The 24,560-nt window shown below is 49.9% G+C and overlaps 1 protein-coding gene across 1 annotated transcript in view; it reads right to left on the bottom strand.

Annotated features, from left to right (window-relative positions):
• Positions 1-13,897, bottom strand: part of ANO1 (anoctamin 1) — a 205,354-nt gene extending 191,457 nt beyond the window's left edge. Inside the window, exon 1 of the mRNA XM_055271279.2 lies at positions 13,638-13,897. Within this exon, the coding sequence (XP_055127254.2) occupies positions 13,638-13,695 (58 nt within the window). The 5' untranslated portion in view covers positions 13,696-13,897. The remainder of the gene's footprint in view (positions 1-13,637) is intronic.
• Between the last annotated feature and the right edge of the window lie 10,663 nt (positions 13,898-24,560).

Below are 24,560 nucleotides of genomic sequence, written 5' to 3'. Positions count from 1 at the left end.
GGTGCTTTCATCCTATGTCATAACGCAGTGATATAGTTTGGACACTGTTCCCGCCCAAATCTCATATCAAAATGTCTTCCCCCCTGTTGGAGGTGGGACCTGGTGGGAGGTGATAGGATCATAGGGACAGTTTCTAGAGTGTGGTTATACTGTGCCCTTGGTACTGTCCTCCTGAGAATAAGTGAGTTCTCATGAGATCCGGTCATTTAAAAGTGTGTGGCACCTCCATGCTCTCTCTCTTACTCCTGCTCTGGCCATACGACGTGCCTGCTTCCCCTTTGCCTTCCTCCATGATTGTAAGCTTCCTGAGTCCTCCCCGGAAGCTGAGCAGACGCTGCCATGCTTCCTGTACAGCCTGCAGAACCGTGAGCCAGTTCAACCTCTTTTCTTTGTAAATTGCCCAGACTCAGGTCTGTCTTTCTTTTTTAAAAAAAAAAAAACTCTGTTTTTTTTTTTTTTTTTTTGAAGCAGTCTCACTCTGTCACCCAGGCTGGAGGGCAGTGGTGCAATCTTGGCTCACCAGGCTCAGGTATTCCTTTTATTCTTTGAAACAGAGTTTTGCCCTTGTTGCCCAGGCTACAGTGCAATGGTGCGATCTTGGCTCACTGCAACCTCCACCTCCCAGGGTTCAAGTGATTCTCCTGCCTCAGCCTCCCGAGTAGCTGGGATTACAGGCACCTGACACCACACCCAGCCAATTTTTGTATTTTTAGTAGAGACGGGGTTTTGCCATGTTGGTCAGGCTGGTCTCGAACTCCTGACCTCAGGTGAACCACCTGCCTCAGCCACCCAAGTGCTAGGATAGCAGGCGTGAGCCACTGCACCCGGCCAGGTATTTCTTTTTGGCAATGTGAGAATGGCCTAATACACCCAATGATTCCAGTTGAATATATTTATCAGAGATATAAAAACACATGTCCATAAAAAGATTTCTTCCTTGCAGCTTTATTAATAATGGCTTCAAACTGGAAACAGCCTCAGGATCTTCCTAGAAGAATGGATACCCCATGAAGATGCCTACACAATCGGGCATTGGGGGACATACTACTGATGAACACCAAAACATTTCCCCTGAACCGAGGACACTGGACACAGGAAAATCTGCACTCATGCTTTTATTTATAGGAAGAACTAGAATAGGCAGAATTATGCCATGGGACAATGGGGTGGGGGGCTTGGTGGGGAAGGGGCAAGAGGCCACGTTCTGGGGTGATGGAGCTATTTTATATCTTAATGGGGTGTAGATGTTTAGATTTGTGTTACAATTGATCCAATTGTTCACTTAAGATCTGAGCATTTTAATGTATGTAAATTATAACTCAGTCTAAAACTCCTAGTTACGAAGTCTTATACAGGAGAGAAACCCGTGTGAGGAGTGTGGTGAATGCATGCTCACAGCTGGATGGAGTGGTCCAGGAGGGTCTCTGTCCAGGTGACTTTTAAGCCAAGAGAATGAGGAAGAGGCATGGAGAAAGATGCTCTGGGAAGGATGTATTAGGCCATTCCTGCACTGCTATAAAGAAATATTGAAGCCTGGGTAATTTGTAAAGAAAAGAGGTTTAATTTGGCTCATGGCTCCGCAGGCTGTACAGGAAACATGGCAGCATCTACTTCTGGGGAGGCCTCAGGGAGCTTTCACTCATGGCGGAAGGCAAAGGGGGAGCAGACGTCTCACAGGCAGGAGCAGGAGCAAGAGAGAGAGAAAGGGCGAAGTACAACACTTTTAAAACAACCAGATGAAAACTGGTTCATGAGAACTCGCTATCATTATCACTAAGGGGAATGGTGCCAAACCATTCATGAGAAACCGCCCCCACGATCCAGTCACCTCCCACCAGGCCCCGCCTCCAGCACTGGGGATTACATTTCAACATGAGATTTGGGCGGGTCACAGCTCCAAACCGTATCAGAGGAGAATGCTTGTGCAAAGGCCCTGTGGCTGCCGTGGGGGTGGTGGGGAGTGGCTGACGGAGAGCTCTTCTTGAGCCATGGGTTGATTTTCATGTCTGGCCCTGTTGCCTGTGGGACCTGCAGGTCTGGCCTCTCAGAGCCATGGTCCTGGGGCTCACTCCTGGCAGGCTCCCTTCCTGCCCCCATCCTTGACTTCCTTTATTTTTGTCTTTCATCCTGATGTAATTTAAGCAATTTTCTTATATTTTACCCGCCTGTATAAACTGACCGTAATATTTTATGGGGTGGAGGTGGGGGTGGGGGTAATGGCAGGACAGGGCAAGGTAATGTTTAAAATGCAGAATGAAGTGTAAAATGGAAACCAGCTCAGAGTATGCTTTGGAGCCATCCTCATTCTTCCTGTGGATGCAGTGAATATATTCAGATTTAGCTAGAATGGATGCTTTCCCCCAAAAGAACAGTGATGAAAGCAAAAATTTAAGCACTGCAAGTTGTTCCATCCACCACCCACGACCCAGGGAGCAGACTCCTCAGAGGGTGCCTGAGTTGCAGGAGGTGACCCTACTGTTCCTCATTAAGGTCTTATGGCCTGGTGCCTCTCAGCATGCAGACATCACCCCACACCCTGGGATCTTTGTGTTCAAGGTGACCTGTGCATTTTCTATATAAGCTTCCCTCTAAACCCAAGCTTAGAACTTCATCTGGCATTCTGTTACAGAGATAGGCAGGAGGAAACACTTAAGTGCTAGATCTATGTTAGAAATGGGTCTCCAAGATGGCCTTCCTGAGAGGTTTGCAGGGATTATTGTCCTCGGACTCTAACCTCCTCATTTGACTTGGGAGTTGGGGAGAGAGAATGCTGGACTTGGAGCCAGCACACCCATTCCTGCCACCAAACTGCTGTGTGAACTGAGGAATATCACTCAACCTCTCTGAGCTCTAATTTCCACCTGTTACCAGTTCAAGGAGGAGGTTGGACCTGGCTATCTCATTCAGGGGTCTCTGGATGAAATGCAGGCCATTCATTAGCCTCTTTAAGGGCGGAAAAACACCTGTTCCAATGACCGTTTATTAAAATTAATAGCATGATCATTTAAACATTTCTCCCTTTGAAATGGAAGTTGGAGAGCCTCTGTAGGTATCACGAGGTGGTCAGTAGAAGTCAGGGCACAACTTACTGTTCAGCCGAACACTTCTAACCACCTGCAGAGACTTGGCCAAGGGAGCATTTTAAATTGTTTTCTTCTTATTCACCTATGGTTTAATTGATAACTCCAATGAGTTAGGAATGAGGAATGCTGATGTGAACATACTAGTTAAGGAGGATCCCAGCGTGATCAATGTTCAGCAAATTCAGCTCAGGATGGTCTCATAAGTTTCATAGATTGATGGTTTCAATCTAAATCCTTCTATAGCCTATTAAGAAATCTCCAGTACTTCATTTTTTATTGGTTTGTTTGTTTGTTTTGAGACAAAGTCTTGCTGTCGCCCAGGGTGGAGTGCAATGGTGCAATATCGGCTCACTGCAAGCTCTACCTCCTGGGTTCAAGCGATTCTCCTGCCTCAGCCTCCCGAATAGCTGGGATTACAAGCACATGCCACCATGCCTGGCTAATTTTTTATTTTTAGTAGAGACAGGGTTTCGCTGTATTAGCCAGCTGGTCTTGAACTCCTGACCTCAGGTGATCCACCCGCCTCCACCTCTGCCACCCAAAGTGCTGGGATTACAGACGTGAGCCACTGCACCCAGCCTGAAATCTCAGTACTTCAAATACCAATGCTAGTAACTTGACGGTGGAGAAGCCTGACAGCCCCAACTGCAGCCAGGTGATCGGGGTCCATACCAGCAGTGATAAGTCATGGTGACAGTATGTATCCTTGATATGATGCCATGAGAATGGCTCTTTACCTTGGTGGTCTTCCTCCCTCAAACTAATAATCCCAGCTGAATAATGAGAAGAAAGTTCCTGTTGAGGGACAGTTTACAAAAGACCTGACGAGCAGGTCAGTTCTCAAAACTATCAGAGTCAACAGAAAACAAGGAAAATCTGTGAAACTGTCATGGCCAAGAGGAGCCTAAAGAGTCATGAGGACTAAATGCACTGTGGTGTTCTGGAGGGGATCCTAGGACAGAAACAGATGTTAGATAAAAGCCAAGGACATCTGTATACACTATGGGCTTTAGATAAAAATGTGCCAGTGGCCGGACATGGTGGCTCATGCCTGTAATCCTAGCACTTTGAGAGGCTGAGGTGGGTAGATCACAAGGTCAGGAGTTCAAGACCAGCCTGGCCAACATGGTGAAAGCCCATCTCTACTAAAAATACAAAATTAACTGGGCTTGGTGGCGCATGCCTGTAGTCCCAGCTACTTGGGAGGCTGAGGTGGGACAATTGCTTGAACTGGGGAGGTGGAGGTTGCAGTGGGCCAAGATCATGCCATTGCACTCCAGCCTGGGTGACAGAGAGAGATTCCATCTCAAAAAAAAAAAAAAAAAGTGCCAGCATTTGTACATTAGTGGTGATACATATACCACACTAACATAAAATGTTAAAAACAGGGGAAACGGTGTGCAGTATGTGGGAATTTTCTGTACTATCTTTGCAATAATTCTGTAGAGCTAAAACTGTTCTAAAAGCAAAAGTTTATTTAAACAAAAACAAAGGAATGATGGTGATGATTACAATCTGATGTGAATATACCTGGCTGGAAGTGAGCCCGTCTCATGCCTACGTGTCTGGTGGGGAAGAGCTTGTGAAAAGCAGTCTGAACTCACACCACTTGTGTCATTATGTAGAAACAAGTCATGAAAAAGACAAAACCAAGTTGGCTGACTTTGGAAATGTAACATGCAAGCTGATGGAAGCAGTTTGGGGCTATTTTTGATGCGACAGCATCACTTCACACCAGTTATAAAATGAACTTTCTTGTTTGCATTTGACAAATCATGCTTCCTCTTTACCAAGTATTGAAGAGAGTTAGCACTGAGCTTTTCTTGCTAAATGAGTGAAAATTTAAAATTGCCATCATATATATATAGATGATGTCTATAGAGATTATCTATATTATTCAAAATATATAGAAATCTCTCTCTTCCTCCCTCCTTTTATCTATCTCCATTTTTCCATCTCTCTATCCATTCATTTGTTCATCCATCCATCCATCCATCTACCCATCCACCCACCCATCCATCCATTCATCTACCCATCCATCCACCCATCCACCCAGGGAGAGGGGAATGAACACACCAATTCACACCTTTCAATAATAGATCAGCATCCAAAATGAAATATTTTTGCTTAAAATCACTTCGTTATCATATAGCACAAAAATGAAACAAAATGATGGGTTTAATTCCCAGGAGTCTTCTGAGACCAAGAACATGGTGCAAGCATTTCCTGAACCCCAGAGGTGATGCTCAGCTAGCCCATGCACTGCTTAGGTCCCTTCCAGCTGTGACTGTGGGGGGGTTAACAACAAATTGGGGGTGTAAAATCAAATTGGCAAAAACAAGCCTGGACCTGCCTTTTGGAACTTGGTCAAGTGCAGAGGGGAGTGACACTGACCAAATCCTCATGAAAACGAATGTGGGGCAGCTGTGTGGGTGCCCAGGGAGAGGGGTCTGGTGCTGCATTGCAGAGGGAGAGATGGAGCTACAGGCCGAGGGGCTATATGTGCCCAGGCCCCAGGAGCAGGGAAGAGGGGATGAAGGGCTATAGGAAGGCCAGTGAGGCCAGATGGAGAGGGCAGCTGGGGGAGAAAAAGGAATCTGGAGAGGGAGGTGAGCCCCGCCTGCAGGCAGTCCGTGAAGAGAGAAAGAGTGAAGTCGTCTTGTTTGTCTGTAGACATGGAAAGCAGTGGACAGATTCAAGAAATGCACAGGAAGGAGCACCAACTGCACCAGGCAGTGGGCTGGAAGTGGGGACACAAACCAAGGGTCAGGGATACCGTGGTGCCCACAGTTTTGTGACTTGAATAAGGGATGGAGGCTGGGGAGATCTGAAGACAGAGCTGGGACTAGGAAGCAAATGCTACCTTTGGCCTAGCACCCACCTTGATCAAGTTTGCAAGCAGGAAGCGGAATATAGCCCGAAGCCCTCTCCCTTTTCCCCTGAATTCCCAGTCTGCCCCAATATCCAGCTGTTGATGGTCCAGGAAACACAATGCAATAAACATTATGCCAGATTATGCCTTCTTTCTAATTGCTCACATCAATAGCTCCATTTCCACCACGTTCAGACTTTTGTGTTGAAGTGCCACGTAAATGCATTATAGAATCATTACACACCAGAGGCCATACGTGGGCAGAGATAATTCCGATTAAGTGTAAAAGGGAAAGAATTAAGTATTGGGTATCAAGGGTAGTGTTTGCACACCACACCCATGGGCAAACAAGGGTGCAGCTGAAGACAGGGCGCTGTCTCAGGAGGCAGTGGCTGGCCCCATGGGGGTGGGGCTGGCATTCCCAGGGTTGTGTGGGTTTGGCTGCATGTGGGGACCCAGAGCCCAGACGAATCATGGCAAAAGGCCCAGAGGAGGCAAAATGTCCCCATGAGCTGCCATGAGAAAGGAAGCTGAAATTACCACGAAGGCATCTCCTGTACATGTGGGTCCCCTTCCAGGGCTAAATACATGAAACTAGTAATTTGTCTACCTAATGGCCATGTGACCATTGTCAAATGGATCTCCGAGGGCTGGGAAGGCTTTTAATGCTTCATTACGCAGCATGAAAACCCTGGCATGTGTGCTGAAGGCTGAGGGCCATGATAGACGTTGATGAGGGGAACAATGCCAGACAGAGGCAGGCACGGGGAGAGACGAAGTCCTCACCAAACAGTCCAGCCTCTCCAATGTGGCTCCTGCAGCAGCAAGGCAGTCACGGAGACATATCTTCTCTCCAGAGAGCTAGGGAGGCAGCAGCTGAGTTAGCGAGGACCTAGTTTGGAGCCAGGAGAGAGAGTGGAGTCCTTATCTTGCCATACCTAACTGGTAGGCCTTGCCTCTCAGCATCTGAGTCTCAGGGTCCTCCCCTGCCCAGCCAGGTATGGCTGGCCCATCCTGACGGATTCACCAAGAGAACACTCTTGGCTGTGGGAAATTAGGCACATTCCTTGTTCTTTGAGTTCCTCAGTTTCTTTGTCTGGAGTTCAAGTGGTTTCTTTTTTTTTTTTTTTTTGAGACGGTGTCTCGCTCTGTCACCCAGGCTGGAGTGCAGTGGCACGATCTCGGCTCACTGCAAGCTCCGCCTCCTGGGTTCACGCCATTCTCCTGCCTCAGCCTCTCCGAGTAGCTGGGACTACAGGCGCCCATCACCAGGCCCGGCTAATTTTTTTTTGTATTTTTAGTAGAGAAGGGGTTTCACCGTGGTCTCGATCTCCTGACCTCGTGATCCGCCTGCCTCGGCCTCCCAAAGTGCTGGGATTACAAGTGTGAGCCACCACGCCCAGCCCAAAGTGGTTTCTAATATAACTTAACATGAGTATTAAAGGGAATGACATGAGTAAAGGGCTTGCAATAGTGCCTAGAACAAAATGAGTTGACAACAACTATCAACTACCATCCATCCATCCATTCATCTATCCAGCTGTCCATCCATCCATTTATCCATCACCCATCCATCCATCCATCCATCCACCCATCCATCTATCCATCTATCCATCTATCCATTCGTCTATCCATCCATTCACCCACTGTCCATCCATCATCCATTCATCTACCCACCCATCACTCATCCATCCATCCATCCATTCATCCACCTGACTTTCACTAGGCCTGCCATGGCCAGGCCCTGGGCTAGGGCTAGAGAAATTAATGAGACATTGTTCTTGCCACCAAGTAGACCAAGTCCATCAAGGGAGACAGAAGTGGTGGATGAAATTAACTGAGACCCAAGCTGCTGCATGCTCTAAGAGAAGTGGGAGCTGAGCTTGCATGGCATCAGCACAGAGGGAGGGGGCCTGGGATATTGGGGTGGACACATTATTGGCACACAGAGCTTACTTAGCCAGAATTAGAACTCTTCCACAACACAGATCATAATATAAAGCTGCACAGACTGCACTCCATGAGAGCAAGGGCCATAGCTACACTGTATCCCCACCTTCTGGTCCTATGGCTACATTATATCCCAGCTCCTGGAATTGTGGATACGCTGTATCCCCAATTTCTGGTGCTATAACTGTCCTAAAGAAGGAGATGCATCTATGTCTGTTTAGTTTGATTGAATGAAGCATCCAACTGCAGAGGCAGAAGTTTCCTCAGTTATTTACATCACAATATGGAAGAGAAACTCACTGTGTGAACTATTTCCACAGAACATCAGATTCTGTTCACAACTGGTACTTGCCCATCACTGCAGGTGGCATGGTGGTCCCCTGGGCAATGCTTCCTCCAGCCTCTGCATTTGGTCACAGAGGACAGGGGGCAGGCTCCTCTCTAGATGGGTCACTCCTACCCCTGCTGTCAATGGAGGAATCTGTCTCTGGTCTTGGGGTTAACATTGAGTCTGTCTCCTTGTGAATGTCCACAGGGCATCCCAAACCTACCCCAAGTTCAAATACACCAAGTGCTCTGAATGACAGCTGGTGTGCAGGAAGTGTGCCAAATGTCAGCTTTTGTGATTGTTGTAATTATTAACATGCTCAAAAGCAAACCCCTACAGAATAGTCTTTTCAACAAATGTGCTGAAACAAATGGATATTCACATGCAGAGGAATGAATTTGGCTGTCTAGCGTACTCCACATACAAAAATTAACTAAAAATGGATTGACCTAAATATAAAAACTAAAAGCATAAAACTCTTAGAGGAAAGCATCAGGGTAGATCATTGTGACATTGAATTTGGCAATGGATTCTTAGAGATGACACCAAAAGCATGAGCAACAAAAGAAAATGTAGATAAGTTGGGCTTCATGAAAATTAAAAATTTTGTACATCAAAGGACCTTATTGAGAAAGTGAAAAGACAACCTACAGAATGGGAGAAGATATTTGCAAATCATTCAGCTGATAAAAGTTTAACATCCAGGCTCTATAAAAACTCCTACAATCCAACCAAAAAGACAACTCAATTAGAAAATAGACAAAGGAATTGAGTAGATATTTCTCCAAAGAAGATAAACAAATGATCTATAAGCACAGGCTCAACATAATGACATAGTGATTCGGCCAGTGAAAATCAAAGCCACAATGATATACCACTTCGCACCCACAGGATTGCTGTAATTAAACAATATATATATATATATATCAAGTGCTGGTAAGGATGTGGAGATACTAGAACCCTGATACACTAGTAGTGGGCCTGTAAAATGGTGCAGCCATTGTGTAAAACAGTTTGGCAGTTCCTTAAAAAGTTAAAGATAAAACTATAAGATCCAGCAATTTTACTTCTAGGTATATTCCTCAGAGATTTGAAAACAGGAACTCAAACAGACACTCACATGCAAATGTTTATTGCAGCATTTTCAAAATAGCCAAAAGGTGGAAATAACCCATGTCTGTCGATAGATGAACGGACAAACACAATGTGGTATATCCATTCAACGGAACGTTATTCCTCCATAAAGCTAATGGTTACTGACATATGCTCCAACACGGATGCCTTAAAAACATACCAAGTGAAAGAAGCCAGACACAAGAGGACAAATATTTTGTGATACCATTTATATGAAGTATCTAAAATAGGCAAATTTATAGAGGTAGAAATTAGAATAGATAGGGGTTACCAGGGGTTAGGAGAGGCAGGGCGGGGTGGGGAGTGGGGAGGGACTGTTTACTGGATACAGAATTCCTATTTGGGGTGATGAAAAAGTTTTGAAAATAGATAGCGATGATAGTTGTTTGACATCGTGAATGTATTTAATGCCACTGAATTGTACACTTAAAATGACTAAAATGTTATTGTATATATAATATCTGCCACAATTTTAAACAAAACTAAACAAAACAAAATAGTAAACCTCCCACTTATCCTCACCCAAACCTCTCCTTGTGGTCTCTTCCTTCTTCCAGCCACTCAACCTGAGAAGCTCAGAACCATTTTTGACTACTCTCCTGCTCTCAGCCCCCACATCCCATGTGCTGGCAATTCCTGTGGGCCCTACTTTCAAAATAGACCCAGGGTCACCCTCCCCTACCTGCCTTGTGCACCTGGATTATTGCAAGAGCCTGTGAGCAGGCTTCTGCCCTGGCCCATCAGCCTGTTCTCTGTGGGACAGCCAGAGGGATCTGTTAGAACCCAAGTCAGCTCAGGTCCCTTCCCTGCTCCAAACCCTACTGCAGTGGCAGGTGGTGGGGAGGGGGTGGGGAGTGTTATTTAGCTCCCATGGTTCCAGTGGCCCTGGAGACCCCCACGCTGGCTTCACACCTTCCATACTTCTTGGGTTGCCCCTCCTTCTCCCTCTTTCCCTCCCTCTCCTGGCTGGTTCTGGAATCCACCCAGCACACTCAAGAAGAACACGCACGTGCTGGGGTTTCTGCACTGGCTGTTCCTTCTGCCTGGAATGTTCTTCCCCCACCTCTTTCAGGTGTGTTCCCACATCACCCACTCAATGGCACAGAGTAGGTGCTCAATAGCTGTGTGGGTGAAAGCTTCAGGAGGGACAACTCTTTCTATCCTCCCCGAATGGGTAAGATAGCACCAGCTTGCTTGTTTGGAGTTCAAATCCTGCCTCTGCCACTTACCAGCTATAGGACCTTGAATAATCTCTCTGTGCCATAGTTTCCTCATCATAAATGGGGGGAAACAATGGGACCCACATCATACAGTGAGTGAGGGTTGTACATGATGATGCAGGTACCAGGGTTTCCATGGGTGACTGGCACACAGTCACCTGTTTAACCAGCATTAGCTAACATCACCTTCCCTCCCTCCCTCCTTCCCACCCTCTCTCCTTCCCTCCTCCCCCCCACCTCCTTCCATGTCTTTTTCCTTCCTTCCTTCCTTCCTTCCTTCCTTCCTTCCTTCCTTCCTTCCTTCCTTCCCTCCTTCCTTCCTTCCTTCCTCATTCCCTCCCTCCTTCACTTGGTGCCCAGGATACTATTAATGCGGAGAAGCATGTGGGTTGATTTCCAAGAGAAGGGGATATTCCAGTTGGGTTTTGACAGTCGTGCAGGAGTGAGTTGGGCAGACATGTCCCAGTGGAAGGATGCCGCAGTCCTCACCCTAACTCCACCTGCCCTTGTGGGAGGTTCTGACCACAAGCGTATAAATAAGTAGCTTATTAAAGAATAACTAAGCAGCTGCTAAGAAGGCAGCATGGGAGGAGGCATCTGTACCAATCAATTGCTCCCTGGGAGAGTGGGCTTGTGGTTTTGCAGGGGAGCGAGAATGAGCAGGTTATAGGATCAGTCACAGAGCACTGGGTGTGACTTCACATCTGAGTCATACGGATGAAGCTTGCAGTGATGACATTGATGACAATGATGATAATCCTCACTCATGCACAGAACACAGCCAGGCACCTTGGAAAGGCTATAGACTCAAGTACTTTTCACAGCCACCCTCTGAACTTTACAGACAAGGCATAGAGTGGTTAAGTAAGTTGGCTGAGGGCACAGGGCTGCAGGCGGCAAAGCTGGGATTGAGACCTGGGAGGCTGGCTCTAGAATCGGGGCTGTCTGTACTTCACAAGATAAGTGCTTCCTCTCTCTGGGTCTGGGTGCTGGTGGCAGGAAAAAGGGGGAATCCAGACCTCTTTCTCTTCTCCAACTCTATGGCTTTTAGAATTTCCTATTTAGGGGTGAAGCCACTGACAGCCTCCAGGTGTAAATGGCATGGACAGAGTGAAAGTGGTGTGGTGCTGTGAGGCTTCCCATGGAATTTCTTCATGCCTGCTGTGGTGGAATGGTGCATCTGGCAGCAAACCTGAGAACAGAGGCTGGGACACCCGTCCTGGGGTCTTACTCCTGACACCGCTGCTACCCACAGCAGGGGGCACGATTCCACCCCCAACACAGCCGAGGTGCAGTGGGGTGGGCAGGAAAGGCCTGCCCTCTGGGAGTGGAGGCTGTGGCCGTCATCCATCCATGATTACAGCTCAGATCTGATCGGCTGAATCCTCCAGTTCCTCACATCTGAGACATGACCCATGCCCAAATGTAAAGCCTATAAAGACCAAAGCACAGGCCTGCAGAGTACACCCTCGTTCACAGGGAACGGTTTCCTCAAGATGTCCTAGATGTATTGCTGGGTGATTCTGCCTAGGGTGGGGAAAGGGAGAGGCAGTGGCCTCACAGCAGCTGGACTCAGACATCCTGGGTTCTAGTCTTTTTTTTTTTTTTTTTTTTGAGACATTGTCTTGCTCTGTTACCCAGGCTGGAGTGCAGTGGCACGATCTAGGCACACTGCAGGCTCAAGTGATCCTCCTGCCTCAGCCCCCCAAGTAGCCTGGGGACAACAGGCCTCGGTTCTAATCTTGCTGCCATCAGTTACTGGCTGTGTGGCCTCAGTTTCTTTGTCTGCACAATGGGGATGATTATATACCCCTTTACAGGGTAGCACTGAGGATAAATGTGTGAAGCATTTGAATCAGTGCCTGAAGCTTGGTGGGCTGGTCATACACAGTGAGCTGGGACTGTGTTTCCAGTGGATCACAGAATGGATTATTTCTACACGTGAGCTTGAGGAAGCCACTCAGGAAGGCAGGACAGCCTGGCCACACAAGAGTAGGCCCTGGTGGCCCACTTCAGCGCCCAGGTTTTTCACATGCTCTGGCTGGAGGGGCCCCTTTCTCTTTCTTCTGGGCCTTTAATTTGATGAGTATACAGTGTCACTTCTAGAAAGAAGCCAGACCCGGCTGTTTGAAAGGCACGCATCAGAATAAGTTTCTCCATGGGAATTCGAAAAGAAGAAAAGTCGGGGGAGGGAGGGAGGGAGAATAAAAGGAGGGCTTCCCATGCTATAGTTAGCAGTCCCGGCCTGGCGGTGGCATCCTGATTGCAGGGCACTGCCTTCTAACCAGGGCTTCAGAAGGGCAGAGCTCAGCGTGTAATTAAATAAAACCCACTGCACACTGCAGCCCCCTTGTCACTATCCCACTCTTAGGTTTATTTAATAACCTCTGAACTGGGAGGGGAGAATCATCCAGGAAACAGGGCTTGGGTCATTTATTTTAAAATTATTGGTACAAAAATATCCTGGGTGGTGATTTATGTGAAGCCAGAGGGGAGGAAGTCAGGGACTCCCCCTCTGGCCTAGCGTCCAGGCCTCATTTGTCTCCGGCTCTCTAAGTTCCTCTCAGTTTCCATTATGATTTCGAGTCATAGTAGTGACTTTATATCGCAAATAAATCTCCAGAATAGCACGGAAATATTATGTGTATTAATAGCTCCTGTAAAAACATCCGAAAACCTCGCATCCGCTGCAAGACGCTCCCCCGGGATTGGGAACAGCCTGGGCCGGCCTAGCAGATGTCTCCCCAGGGGCCGCGCAGGGGCCCCTGCCGGGCGGCGCCCCCAGCCCCAGCCCAGCCCCGGGGCTCTGTCTGTCGTCTGTTTGTCTGTCAGTGCCCCAGCGACCTGTGACCGACACAGTCCATCCCCTCTCGCCTTCACCGGGAGCAGCGCGGGGTGGGGTACTGTCCCCGCCACCAGAGCTGGGTGTCCCTGTCTCCTGCTCCTCGTGCGCCCCTGAGTCCTCCGCAAGCCACTGCCCCTGGGGCGTCCCAGATCCACTGCGGCCGCGCTCGCGGTCCCTCACCTCCCGTGCCGCCCTGGATACTCACCGGCTGTGGGGACTTCCTTGGGGGGCAGCCCCTCCAGGCCAATGTCTCCTTCCTGCATGGCGCGTTCGCTGCGCGACTCCGGTGCACCCGGGACCCAGCGAGTCCAGAATAGGGAGCGGCGAAGTCACCCCTGGAGGTCTGCGGCGGCTTTGGGGGCCAAGGTCCGAGCCCAGCTCGGGAGGGGACCGTCCCTTCTCTCCTCCCCAGAGGCAGGAGCGAAGCCGCGCGTGCTGTAGCCAAACTTGGCTGCCCTCGCGCACGGCCGCGCCGCTCCTCCCCCTCGGCTTTTTGGTCTGGGGGTCCCGGGCAGACCTCCCCGCCCCCCGGGGGTTACCTGCGGACACCGACCTCGCCCCGCCCCGCGCTCCCCGGACTCCCAGCGAGCGGCGCGGGACGCTGCAGAGGAGCAGCGGCTGGTCCCCAGGTCCCGGCCCGCCCCCGGCCTCTCGCTGCGCGGGGCGCGTCTCCACAGCTCCCAGACCGTCTTATCAGCTGGGGCGGGCAGTGGGGCCCCGAGCGGTCCTGCGAGGTGCACCCCCAGCCAGGGCCCCAGGGAAGGGGTGTTGACTACAGGAGGGGGCCTTGAGCCAGCCCCTGAGAGACGGGCACAGCGCTGGGCGCGGGGTGGTTCCGTGAGTAGCCCTGGTTCCCGCCTCAGGAGAGCGCCCTGGCCCCCTCCCCCAGGCGGCAGGACCCCGACGAATCACTGTCAATTTGTCACACGAGGAGGCTGTAGCCCAGGGATGGAAAGGAGAGCTGGAGGTTACAGGTCACTGGGGTCCTGAACTTGAATCCAGAAATTCGCCTCTGCCCAACCCCCTCCCCGGGCTCCCTCCCGCAAGCCACAGCCTGTGCAGAATGTAGGAATCTGGATAAAGTGAGAAGGGTTTCAAAGTGGGGGAATGTCCCGTTATGTGAAGATTCCAGTTAACTGAGGCTAAGAGGACTGGACCCAGGGGTGCATCCAGGGACGAGGCAGGGACTCTGATGCAGAGCCTGTCCCCGACCCTTCCTCTTTCCCGCCTCATGGGCTCAGGGCAGGAAGCCGGGGTTGCCCCTCTCCGGCGCTGTGGGGTTTAGAAACCAAGGTCTGGACAATTCAGCATCCTCAGAGACAGCAGCAATGTGGGCACCACGGAGGGCGGGTGTGGGGAACTGCAGTGCCGGCGCCTCCTTGTGTACCCACAAAGCTCACATCCCTGACATCTCCAGATAAATACCATAAATTCTCAGGCAGAACTACCATAAACAGAACGCTAAGTGGCTCCGTGACCACAGGAGAGGCCGTGGGGGACAGGGCAGCCGCCTCACCTTTTGAAAGGTCATCTGACAACTTCTGCACCCCAAGGGAGGAGCTGGTTTGGTGCTGAGGACCAGCCCATGCCAGGAACCCTTGGCTCACTTGCCAAGGTAACACTTCACCTGGTGCCCAGCTTTGGCTGGGCCCTGAGGGAGACAGACCCTGGTACCCCTGGAGGACAGATCACATCCCCGTGGAAGGGATCTGGATGGAGGAGGAGCTGTCCTCCTCCCCACCAGGCCTGCTGGGATTGGTGCCCCGAGGACACTGCCCCAGGAGGAAAGCGCTTGCTCTTGAAAGGGCAAGCCCACAAAGAAATGTTTCCTGCCGGGTCTCCTTCCCCACCCCCACCTCAGTGCTGTACTGTACAAAGAGAGGAGAGGCAAGGTTCCTTCCTCGCCTTGAGTCTGAAAGAAAGGTGACCTGCCATTCTCCTTAGCAATGATCTCGTTTCAGTCCGGACTCAGAAACTGGAAGACAGGCACTCAGTGGGATTTTATTCTCCGTGGGCGGCAGGCTCGCCCCTAGGAAAGCGTGCCAAGAAGCCCCGGGACGTGTGCTCCAGGAGGGCAAAAGAGGATGGATGGAAATCAGAGCCGTCCTGGACCCTTGCAGGGGCTACATTCATTTCACAGAACTTTTCCATCTGACCATTGTGCAGAAGTCGAGACAAAAACTCATTTTTCTTGGAAGGGTCTGATAGCCAATGTGATACATAGCAATTGCTCAGTTATGTAAATACACAGAGAAAATTTTAGAATTCTTACCCTTGGAATGATGAACTATAAACCAAAAAGGCTCAGGGGGAAAAAAAATGTAAATACGTCCTGGGACTATTTTTAACTGTCATTATTTACCTTTTTGGGGCAGGGATGGACTATTGTATATTTAGCCAGATTTAAAATGCACACATTATTTAATGCATGATTATTAGCAGAAATATGTTAAACAGCCATTAATAGATGTTGGTTCATTCTGATTGAAGCTGCTTTTTCTTCTTTTCATTTTCTTGGCTCCAATTAAGTTGTGTTCAGATGAAACCCTTCAGCTGTGGCCAACATATGCAAAAATGCCAGTCAAAGACCCAGACGTTTAAAAATGATATTTTGGTAAATACCTGAACCAGCTCATTTTTAAAAAGATTGCTCTCGGCTGCTATTTTGGTAAGTGGCATCACGTGATAGTGATGCCAGGCTGGGGAAGGCTGGGCTGCCCATGTGGCCCGCAGGAGAGGGTGGCCTGGAAGAGGAGCACCCGGAGTCCCCTGCTTATTTTCCAGGGAACCCCATGCTGCAGACCCTCTGAAGCTGAGGGCCTCCCCAACACCCTGGGCATGCCAGGAAGATATGTCAACAGCAGAGTGGGGCCAGTGCACTGGCTCGGGGAGGTGGCGTGCCTGTCATTACAACACACAGCCGTCATTACGGAATACAGTAATCACACAGCACAATGCTTGTAATTACAGAAAAATGGTTTCCCTTTTTGGCGAGGCGGCGAGGGAGGGAGAGAAGGCAGCTCTTGGTGAGGCCAGCACTGGTACTCATCCCCTGAATTGGGCGGGGTTTAAAATAGGCTTCGTAGGGTGAGGCCTTGGGCCTGGCTTGGGGGTAGGCACAGACCTACCCCAAGCCAGAGCATGATCAGATGCTGGGGCCTTGCTGGGACTCTGATCTTGCTGTGGTTTCATCAAGGCCACCAGCACCAGCATGCAGGTCTCCTCTGCTCCCCAGTGCTGCTGGGTCTCAGCAGATGTCAGCTCAGAGCTGATTTGGCCCACAGGGGCACCACCTGCAATCACGTCCCCCTCTGTGCATTTCTCCTTTCCTCAGTGACCTTCTCTGGACCCTCAGATGACTCAGGACAGGACAGATTGTCACCTACACCCTGCCCCCACTGTCACTCATCATCAGAACGCATACAAGGCCACAGATCATTTAAATGCTAATTTCTCATAATCTCGGGAAGTCTGTTTTCAGTTTGGCTTGGCTCTTTGAATGCCTGCCATGGGTAGAGCCCTTTCTCAGGCTGGCAGGGGAATGGGAGGCGCAAACGTGAGCAAAACAAAGCCCCGGCCCTCCAGGTCCAGCCTCCAGCCTGGAGGAGTATCAAGCTGGTGCAGAAGCTGAGCCTACGGCCTCTGCAGCCTAACAGAGTCGGTCCCATCTGGAACAAGTTTCTTCTCAGCACCTGAGTTTGTGCATCTGTAAAATGGGTCTTGGCAACAGGTTGGAATTCTGTAGGATAGGACAAGGATTCAGCTTCCAGCCAAAACCCGACATGCTGTAGGGATTAGAGGGCATTATGATTTGCATCATATTCATCCCAGTCAGACAGGGAAACATGATAGACCACTGAAATACAGGTGGAGGCTGCTCCCAGAAGAGCAGACTGGAACTCTTGGTGGCCCTGCCCTGGGGCGATCGGAGAGTGGGTGGGTTTTTCCAGGTGGAGGGTGACTTTTAGGGGGTTCTGGCAGAGGCTGGGTGGAAGCACCGAGGTGGGGAAGTGGGCACCCAGACAGGGATGGGAGCAGCCCAGTGTAGCAGGTTCAGGTGGGGCATCTGGCGAGTAACGGGGGCTCTGGTGGCTATACTCAACAGGGTTAAGGGGGTCTTACCGTAATTTAAAAATTCACTGGGGTGAGATTCACATAAGATAAAATTGATCATTTTCAAGTGTTCAACTTGGTGGCATTTAGTGCATTCACAGTGTTGAGCACCCACATTTCTATCCAGTTCCAGAATATTCCCATTCCTACAGAGTACAGCTCGAACCTGCTAGCAGCCACTCCCCATCTCCCCCTCCCCCACTCCCCAGCAACCATTGGCCTGCCTTCTGTCTCTATGGATTTATCCATTCTGGACATTTCATATAAATGGAATCATACATTACATGGTCTTTCGTGTCTGGCTTCTTTCATAATGTTTGGAGTTTGCTCCACATTATAGCATGTATCAGAATCACATTTCTTTTTATGGCTGAATAATATTCCGTGGTCTGGGTGTACTACAATTTGTTTATCCATTTCTTCATGGATAGCCATTTGGACTGTTTCCAAAGGGTCTTTGGAAGGGACTAGAGAGAGCCCAGGAAGGCGCCTGCAGGGGCTGGGGTGGGGCTGGGCAGAGAGCTCAGTGGCTGCGCAGGGCTAGCAGGGGAGGAGGGCTGGAGGCAGCTGCTGCGAGCCCAGCCTCCAAGGCAGCTGCTCACCACTGGTACCAGAGGCTCCCAGCAGCAAAGAGCTGTTGCTGGAGTGACAGTCCTCCACTCTGACACAGAGGACCTGCAGCTGAAGCAGGCTTAACTTGCAGAGGGGCCCTTGGACAGACGAGGCATGATCTCTGCCTGGGCTTCTCCTTAGGCAAGTCTGTTTATTTAACAAACACTTAGAGAGCACTTATTGCGTGCCAGGCCCCGTTCCAAGCGCTTAATAAATATCGGCTCATCGAATCTCTGCAGCAAGTCTACGTAGTACGTGCTCCTATCGTTCCTACTTTACAGATAAGGAATCCGAGGTTCAGAGAGGTGAAGTGACTTGCCCAAGGTCACACAGCAGTAAGTGGGAGAGTGGGACTTGCACATAAGCAGGCCAGCTCCAGAGTGTGCTCTGCTACTGTAAGGTAGAAACCCAGCATTTCCCAAAATGCCAGTCTTCCAAGCTCCATGTCCCTGGTTTGAGCCAGATTCATGATCTTCCTGTGCCATAATTTCCTTCATATTTTTCTTTAACCCAGCTCACTAGGTCACACTTTCTTTATTTTTTATTTTTATTTTTTTTGTAAAGGAGTCTTGCTCTGTCACCAGGCTGGAGTGCAATGACACGACCTTGGCTCACTGCAACCTCTGCCTCCCGGGTTCAAGCAATTCTCCTGCCTCAGCCTCCCAAGTAGCTGGGATTACAGGCATGTGCCACCACGCCCAGCTAATTGTTATATTTTTAGTAGAGACAGGGTTTCACCATGTTGGCCAGGATGGTCTCCATCTCTTGACCTTGTGATCTGCCCACCTTGGCCTCCCAAAGTGCTGGGATTACAGGCGTGAGCCACCGTGCCCAGCCCATACTTTATTTTTTAATTGTGATAAAATGTACATTACATAAAGTTGATCATTTTCACCATTTTTAAGTGTGCAGCTCAGTGGCATCAAGACCATTCACATTGTTATGCAATCATCACAGCCATCCATCTCCACAATTTTTTTTTTTTTTTTTTTTTTGAGACGGAGTCTCACTCTGTAGCCCAGGCTGGAGTGCAGTGGTGTAATCTCGGCTTACTGCAAGCTCCATCTCCCAGGTTCAAGCGATTCTCCTGCCTCAGCCTCCCAAGTAGCTGGGACTACAGGTGCCCACCACCACGCCCGGCTAATTTTTTGTATTTTTTAGTAGAGATGGGTTTTCACCATGTTAGCCAGGGTGGTCTCAATCTCCTGACCTCATGACCCACCCGCCTTGGCCTCCTAAAGTGCTAGGATTACAGGTGTGAGTCACCGCGCCCAGCCTCTACAACTTTTTTATCTTCCAAAACCTAAGCTCTGCACCCATGAAACGCTCACTCCCATTCCCCACTTCCCTAACCCCAGCACTGGCACCACCATTCTGGTTTCTGTCTCTGTGAATTTGACTGCTCTAGGGACCTCAGATAAGTTGGACCATGTGGTGTTTATCTTTTTGGGACTGGCCTCTTTCAGTTGGTGTAATGTCCTCAAGCTTCACCCATGTTGTAGCCTGTGACAAAATTTCCTCCCTTTTAAGGGCTTATCGAACTTTATTTTTTAAAGAACCCAATATCACTACTGAAAGTGGAGAGGAAGAAGCACTGGCCATGAACAGAAGTTTCATAAAGCACCATAAGAATGAGTTAATGTTATTCAATTCCCTGGGATACCCTGGGGAGGCCCTGTACCAGGGCACAGCACAGTTGGCCAGGGAGACGGGTGTGCTATGGAGGCATGAAGGACCTCCTGGCACCAAGCTGAGACTTTCTCCACGACATCCCCGAAAGACAGCAAGAGAAGTGCAAGTTGAACCACGTTCTCACCACGTGTTGCAATTCTGTTGGCCAAGTTCTTGTGCCACTTCACATTGGCTCCCTTTGCCCCTAAAAGTGTTTTGCAGGACATTCGTGGCTGGGCTGCTGCATTTGGAGGAAAAGGAAGAATGAGGATCGCTTCTGTGTGTTACGCAGGTTTTGTGAGCTGACTCTGAGTCCCTCATACTTGATATCTTCCTTTTAAGATGTAGGGAGGAGTCCCCAGGCTCAGAGAGCTTGGGCAATGCCATGCAGCTAGAATTAAATATCCACTTTATTATTTTTATCTCTGTTGTCTCATTCGTATGAAGTATGAATTATTGTTCCCACTTGTAGCTCAGGAAACTGACACAGAGAGGAAGAATGGCTTACTCAAGTCCACGCAGCCCGTAAGCGGCAGAATTTGGATTAAAATCCGGGTCCAACTGATTCTAGAGATTTCTAGTCAACTCCAAAGCTCTTTGCGGAGCAACATGCCAACCTTCTGCTTATCTCTCTGGAATTTGGAATTGGCATGGGTGCACTCAACATACCGGTTGCAAAATGTTATTACCAGGAGCAATAAGAGGGGTATGGAAATAACAGGAAAAAGCTCATCTTTAGTCCCTGCCATTCACTACATTCAAAATCTGTCTCCGGACCCTTGGCCTCTCTTCAACCTTTGTTTGTTTGTAAGGCTGAGACAGGTGAAAGGCCCGAGGGAGGCCTCTCAGCATGGAATCTTCCAGGTATGACTAACATCTAGAGGCCTGTTTACCATTAGAGGTTGCCCATATCGCTCGAGTTTTTGGAATTAAACTGACTCTAATTAATGGTGCGAATATTTACACTCAATATATGATCAAAGAAAACACAGCCTGGATAAATAGCACCAAAGCTAAGGCTCTTGGCAATAAGACAGAGGTGAGTTTATGAACTCTAAATAGGTTTGTAAGTCATTATTTGAGGATAGTAGCTTCATACAGAAAGTGCTTTCTGTAATTGAACACACTTGGGGGGTTTTCTCCTCACATGGTTACAGGAATAATTCAGTTCGTCCTGAATAGAGAGATTAGGCTTCCATCTAGGAGTCCATGGGAGAATGACTCAAGAGAGGGGACACCTCACATGGAGATTAGTTTACAAATAGGACAATCAAGAAGGAGGCCTGGGCAGGGTGCAGTAGCTTACACCTGTAATCCCAGCACTTTGGGAGGCCAGGGTAGGAGGATTGCTTAAGGTCAGGATTTGGAGGCCAGCCTGGGCAACATGGCAAGACCCTGCCTCTAAAAAATATGCAAAAATTAGCTAGGTGTGTTGGCGCACACCTGTAGTCCCAGCTACTTGGAGGCTGAGGTAGGAGGATCACCTGAGCCCAGGAGGTCAAGGCTGTAGTGAACCAAGATCATGCCACTGCACTCCAGCCTACGCTATGGGGAGTGAGACCTGTCTCAAGAAAACCAAAAGCCAAAAAACAAGAGAAAACACAGAAGGTAGCCTGCAGGCACCCAGTCCATCCGCTTCTAGGGCTGGGCCCTCTCGGAGGTGCTCTGCCAACAAAAACACTTGCTGTTTTCATCGGACCCGAGGTGGCAGCCTGGTGAAAAGGCCCACGGAGTGGCTCCAAATGCCGCCCCCTTCCAGAAACCAGGACAGCACAGCTCAGGGTTACGCTGGTTCTTTGCACAGGGAGCAGCCTTTGTCCCCAGGGTCCCGCCCTCTGGTTTAATGTGGGTTTAGGGGATGCCAGTTCCCAGGGAAAGAAAACACCAGCCGAGCTGCCCTGGGGACACCGGCCCCGCCTCTGCTCTCAGAAACCCTCCTCAAGTGTCCCTTTGGGAAGCTTTCCTTGACCCCCTCTCAGCCACAGTATGCAAATGACAGCCCCTCAAGAGAGGACCATTCACAAAAGCCCGCTTTGGAGAGGGGAGATAATTCATTCCCAGACATCTGAAGGGAATCTGAGAAGGAGAAGCTAAACCCGACCTCAGATCTCTCCAAAGCGCTCAGAGCAGCCACAGCCTCCACCCCTGTCTTTAGGGCGCTGGGTCTCAGCACACAAAGCCTCGGGGCTGCAGTCATCTGGGAGACTGCCCTGGTGAGGAGCTGGCTGCGTTGTCCTTGAAATCAGAGGGTAAGTCCGTGTCCCCAGGCCACCCTGGCAGGGATGGGCACTGTCCACCCCAGGACGCATTTGATCTCTCACTCAGGGAAGGAGCCAGGCAATGCCCAGCCCTCAGACCTGAGGGCCACACTTCCACCATGGCTAACGGCTGCTCATTGTCAGCTCTGCAGGCTGGGAGGGCTGGGGGTCATCTCATTTTGAAAGGGTCACCCTGCCCCCACCCACTCACACCCGGATCTGTCAGCCCACTGCTCTGTCAGCAGCACGCCCGGGTGCTCAGGCCCTCGCTGCAAGCAGGGAGCTTGGGGCTGTGGGTGGGACTTGTCCATTTGTGACCGTGTTTCATGGTTTGGAACATCTGACTGCTTACAGCATGTGAACTATTTCCGTGGTCTTTGAGTGTGGTGGCTGGGACCACCGGGGATGGACTGGAACCTTCTGACTGTGACCGTGCACACAGAACAGGACTCACTAGGGTCACCCGAGCCAGGGTTGGTGTGGTAAGCTGGGTGACACCTGGGGGGCTACACCCGGCCCCCCTCTTTTAACTTCACCCTAAAGGATTTCGCACCATTTCTGGCGAGCTGGTTGGCCGCCTCCTGGCTCTGCAAGATAAGCTCCCTCCCGCTTAGAGAAGCAGAAGAGAGTGAGTGTGCATCAGACCACCTGGGGCTGGGCTCGTCACTCACCATGAGACCCTCAGCAGAATTCTCATCCATCTTCCAGGATTAACAGCAGCCCCTGGAGCAGCCATCTCCCGGGGGGATGAACATGACATTCACCCCTGCCAGGGACCCGGCAAACACCAGGCCTGACCCATTTCAAGCCCCTGATATTCTTAGCTGTCGTGTAATTGTCACGGCACGGGCCAGTCAGGGCCTGGCAGCCAAGGTGACTCTCTCTGCAGGGGCTCTGCATTCCTCTTATCCAGCTGCCATAGCAGATGCTACAGACGGAGTGGTTGAAACCATAGACACCGTCTTAAAGGCTGGAAGCTGGAGTTCAAGACCAAGGTGTCGCAGGGCTGGTTCCTCCTGAGGCCTCTCTCCCCGGCTTGCAGACGGCCACCTTCTCCGTGTCCCCACGTGGTCATTCCTCTGTGTGTGTGTCCTAATCTCTTTCTCTTTTTCTTTTTTTTTTTTTTTAGAGACTGATTCTCGCTCTTTTCCCCAGGCTAGACCGCAGTGGCACTATCTCGGCTCACTGCAAGCTCCGCCTCCCAGGTTCATGCCATTCTCCTGCCTCAGCCTCCCGAGTAGCTGGGACTACAGGCCCCCACCACCGTGCACCACTAATTTTTTGTATTTTTAATAGAGACGGGGTTTTACCATGTTAGCCAGGTTGGTCTCGAACTCCTGACCTTGTGATCCACCCGCCTCGGCCTCCCAAAGTGCTGGGATTACAGGTGTGAGCCATTGCGCCCTGCCAAGGAACTAGAAGGAATCTAAAGGCCTGCAATAAAGTAGAAGATGCTCTATGATGCCTCACACCGCCTGACTAGGATAACTCCCTAGAGCCCGAGACAGAAGGAGCCAAAGCATTTTTCCTGTTTAATAGAGTCTTTCAGGGCCTGTGGAAGATATTTAGAAAAGTGGAAGATGTCAGCCAATCAACATTTCCTGGAGCACCTCCGATCCCTCGGACGCAGGTTGAAGTGCTGAGGATACAGTGATTTTTTGAAAAAGTCTCTGCTTTTATGAAAATTATATTTTTATGGGGGAGAAAGAGAACAAGCAAATATATCATGCCAGATCATGAGGGAGTTTTGAAGAAAAATAAAGCAGGGTGAGGGGACAGAGTGAGATGCCAGGGCTGGGTGCAGTGGCTCATGCCTGTAATCCCAGCACTTTGGGAGGCTGAGGTGGGCGGATCACCTGAGGTCAGGAGTTCAAGACCAGCCTGACCAACATGAAGAAACCCCGTCTCTACTAAAAATACAAAAATTAGCTGGGTGTGGTGGCACATGCCTGTAATTCCAGCTACTCAGGAGGCTGAGGCAGGAGAATTGCTTGAATCCGGGAGGCGGAGGTTGGGGTGGGCTGAGATCTCATCATTGCACTCCAGCCTGGGCAACAAGAGTGAAACTCTGTCTCAAAAAACAAAAACAAAAAAATGCCAGAGAGGGGACGGAGAGGCTCCTGCTGAGTATGAGTGTGTGGATTTTTTTTCAAAAAATCACTGTATCCTCAGCACTTCGACCTGCATCCGAGGGATCGGAGGTGCTCCAGGAAATGCTGATTGGCTGACATCTTCCACTTTTCTAAATATCTTCCACTGGCCCTGAAAGACTCTATTAAACAGGAAAGATGCTTTGGCTCCTCCTGTCTTGGGCTCTAGGGAGTTATCCTTGTCAGGCGGTACGAAGCATCATAGAGCATCTTCTACGGCAGGTAGTTCTGCAGGCATCTGGGGAAGAACATCTCGACCACACAGAGGCCCTGAGTGCAGCTGGCTGTTGCCTTACAACATGCTGAACTCTCTGAGGCGTGCCG

This window comes from Symphalangus syndactylus, chromosome 1 (assembly GCF_028878055.3).
Source record: "Symphalangus syndactylus isolate Jambi chromosome 1, NHGRI_mSymSyn1-v2.1_pri, whole genome shotgun sequence".
In the NCBI taxonomy this organism is placed as follows: domain Eukaryota; kingdom Metazoa; phylum Chordata; class Mammalia; order Primates; family Hylobatidae; genus Symphalangus; species Symphalangus syndactylus.
This window is presented reverse-complemented; position numbering and strand designations above follow the sequence as displayed.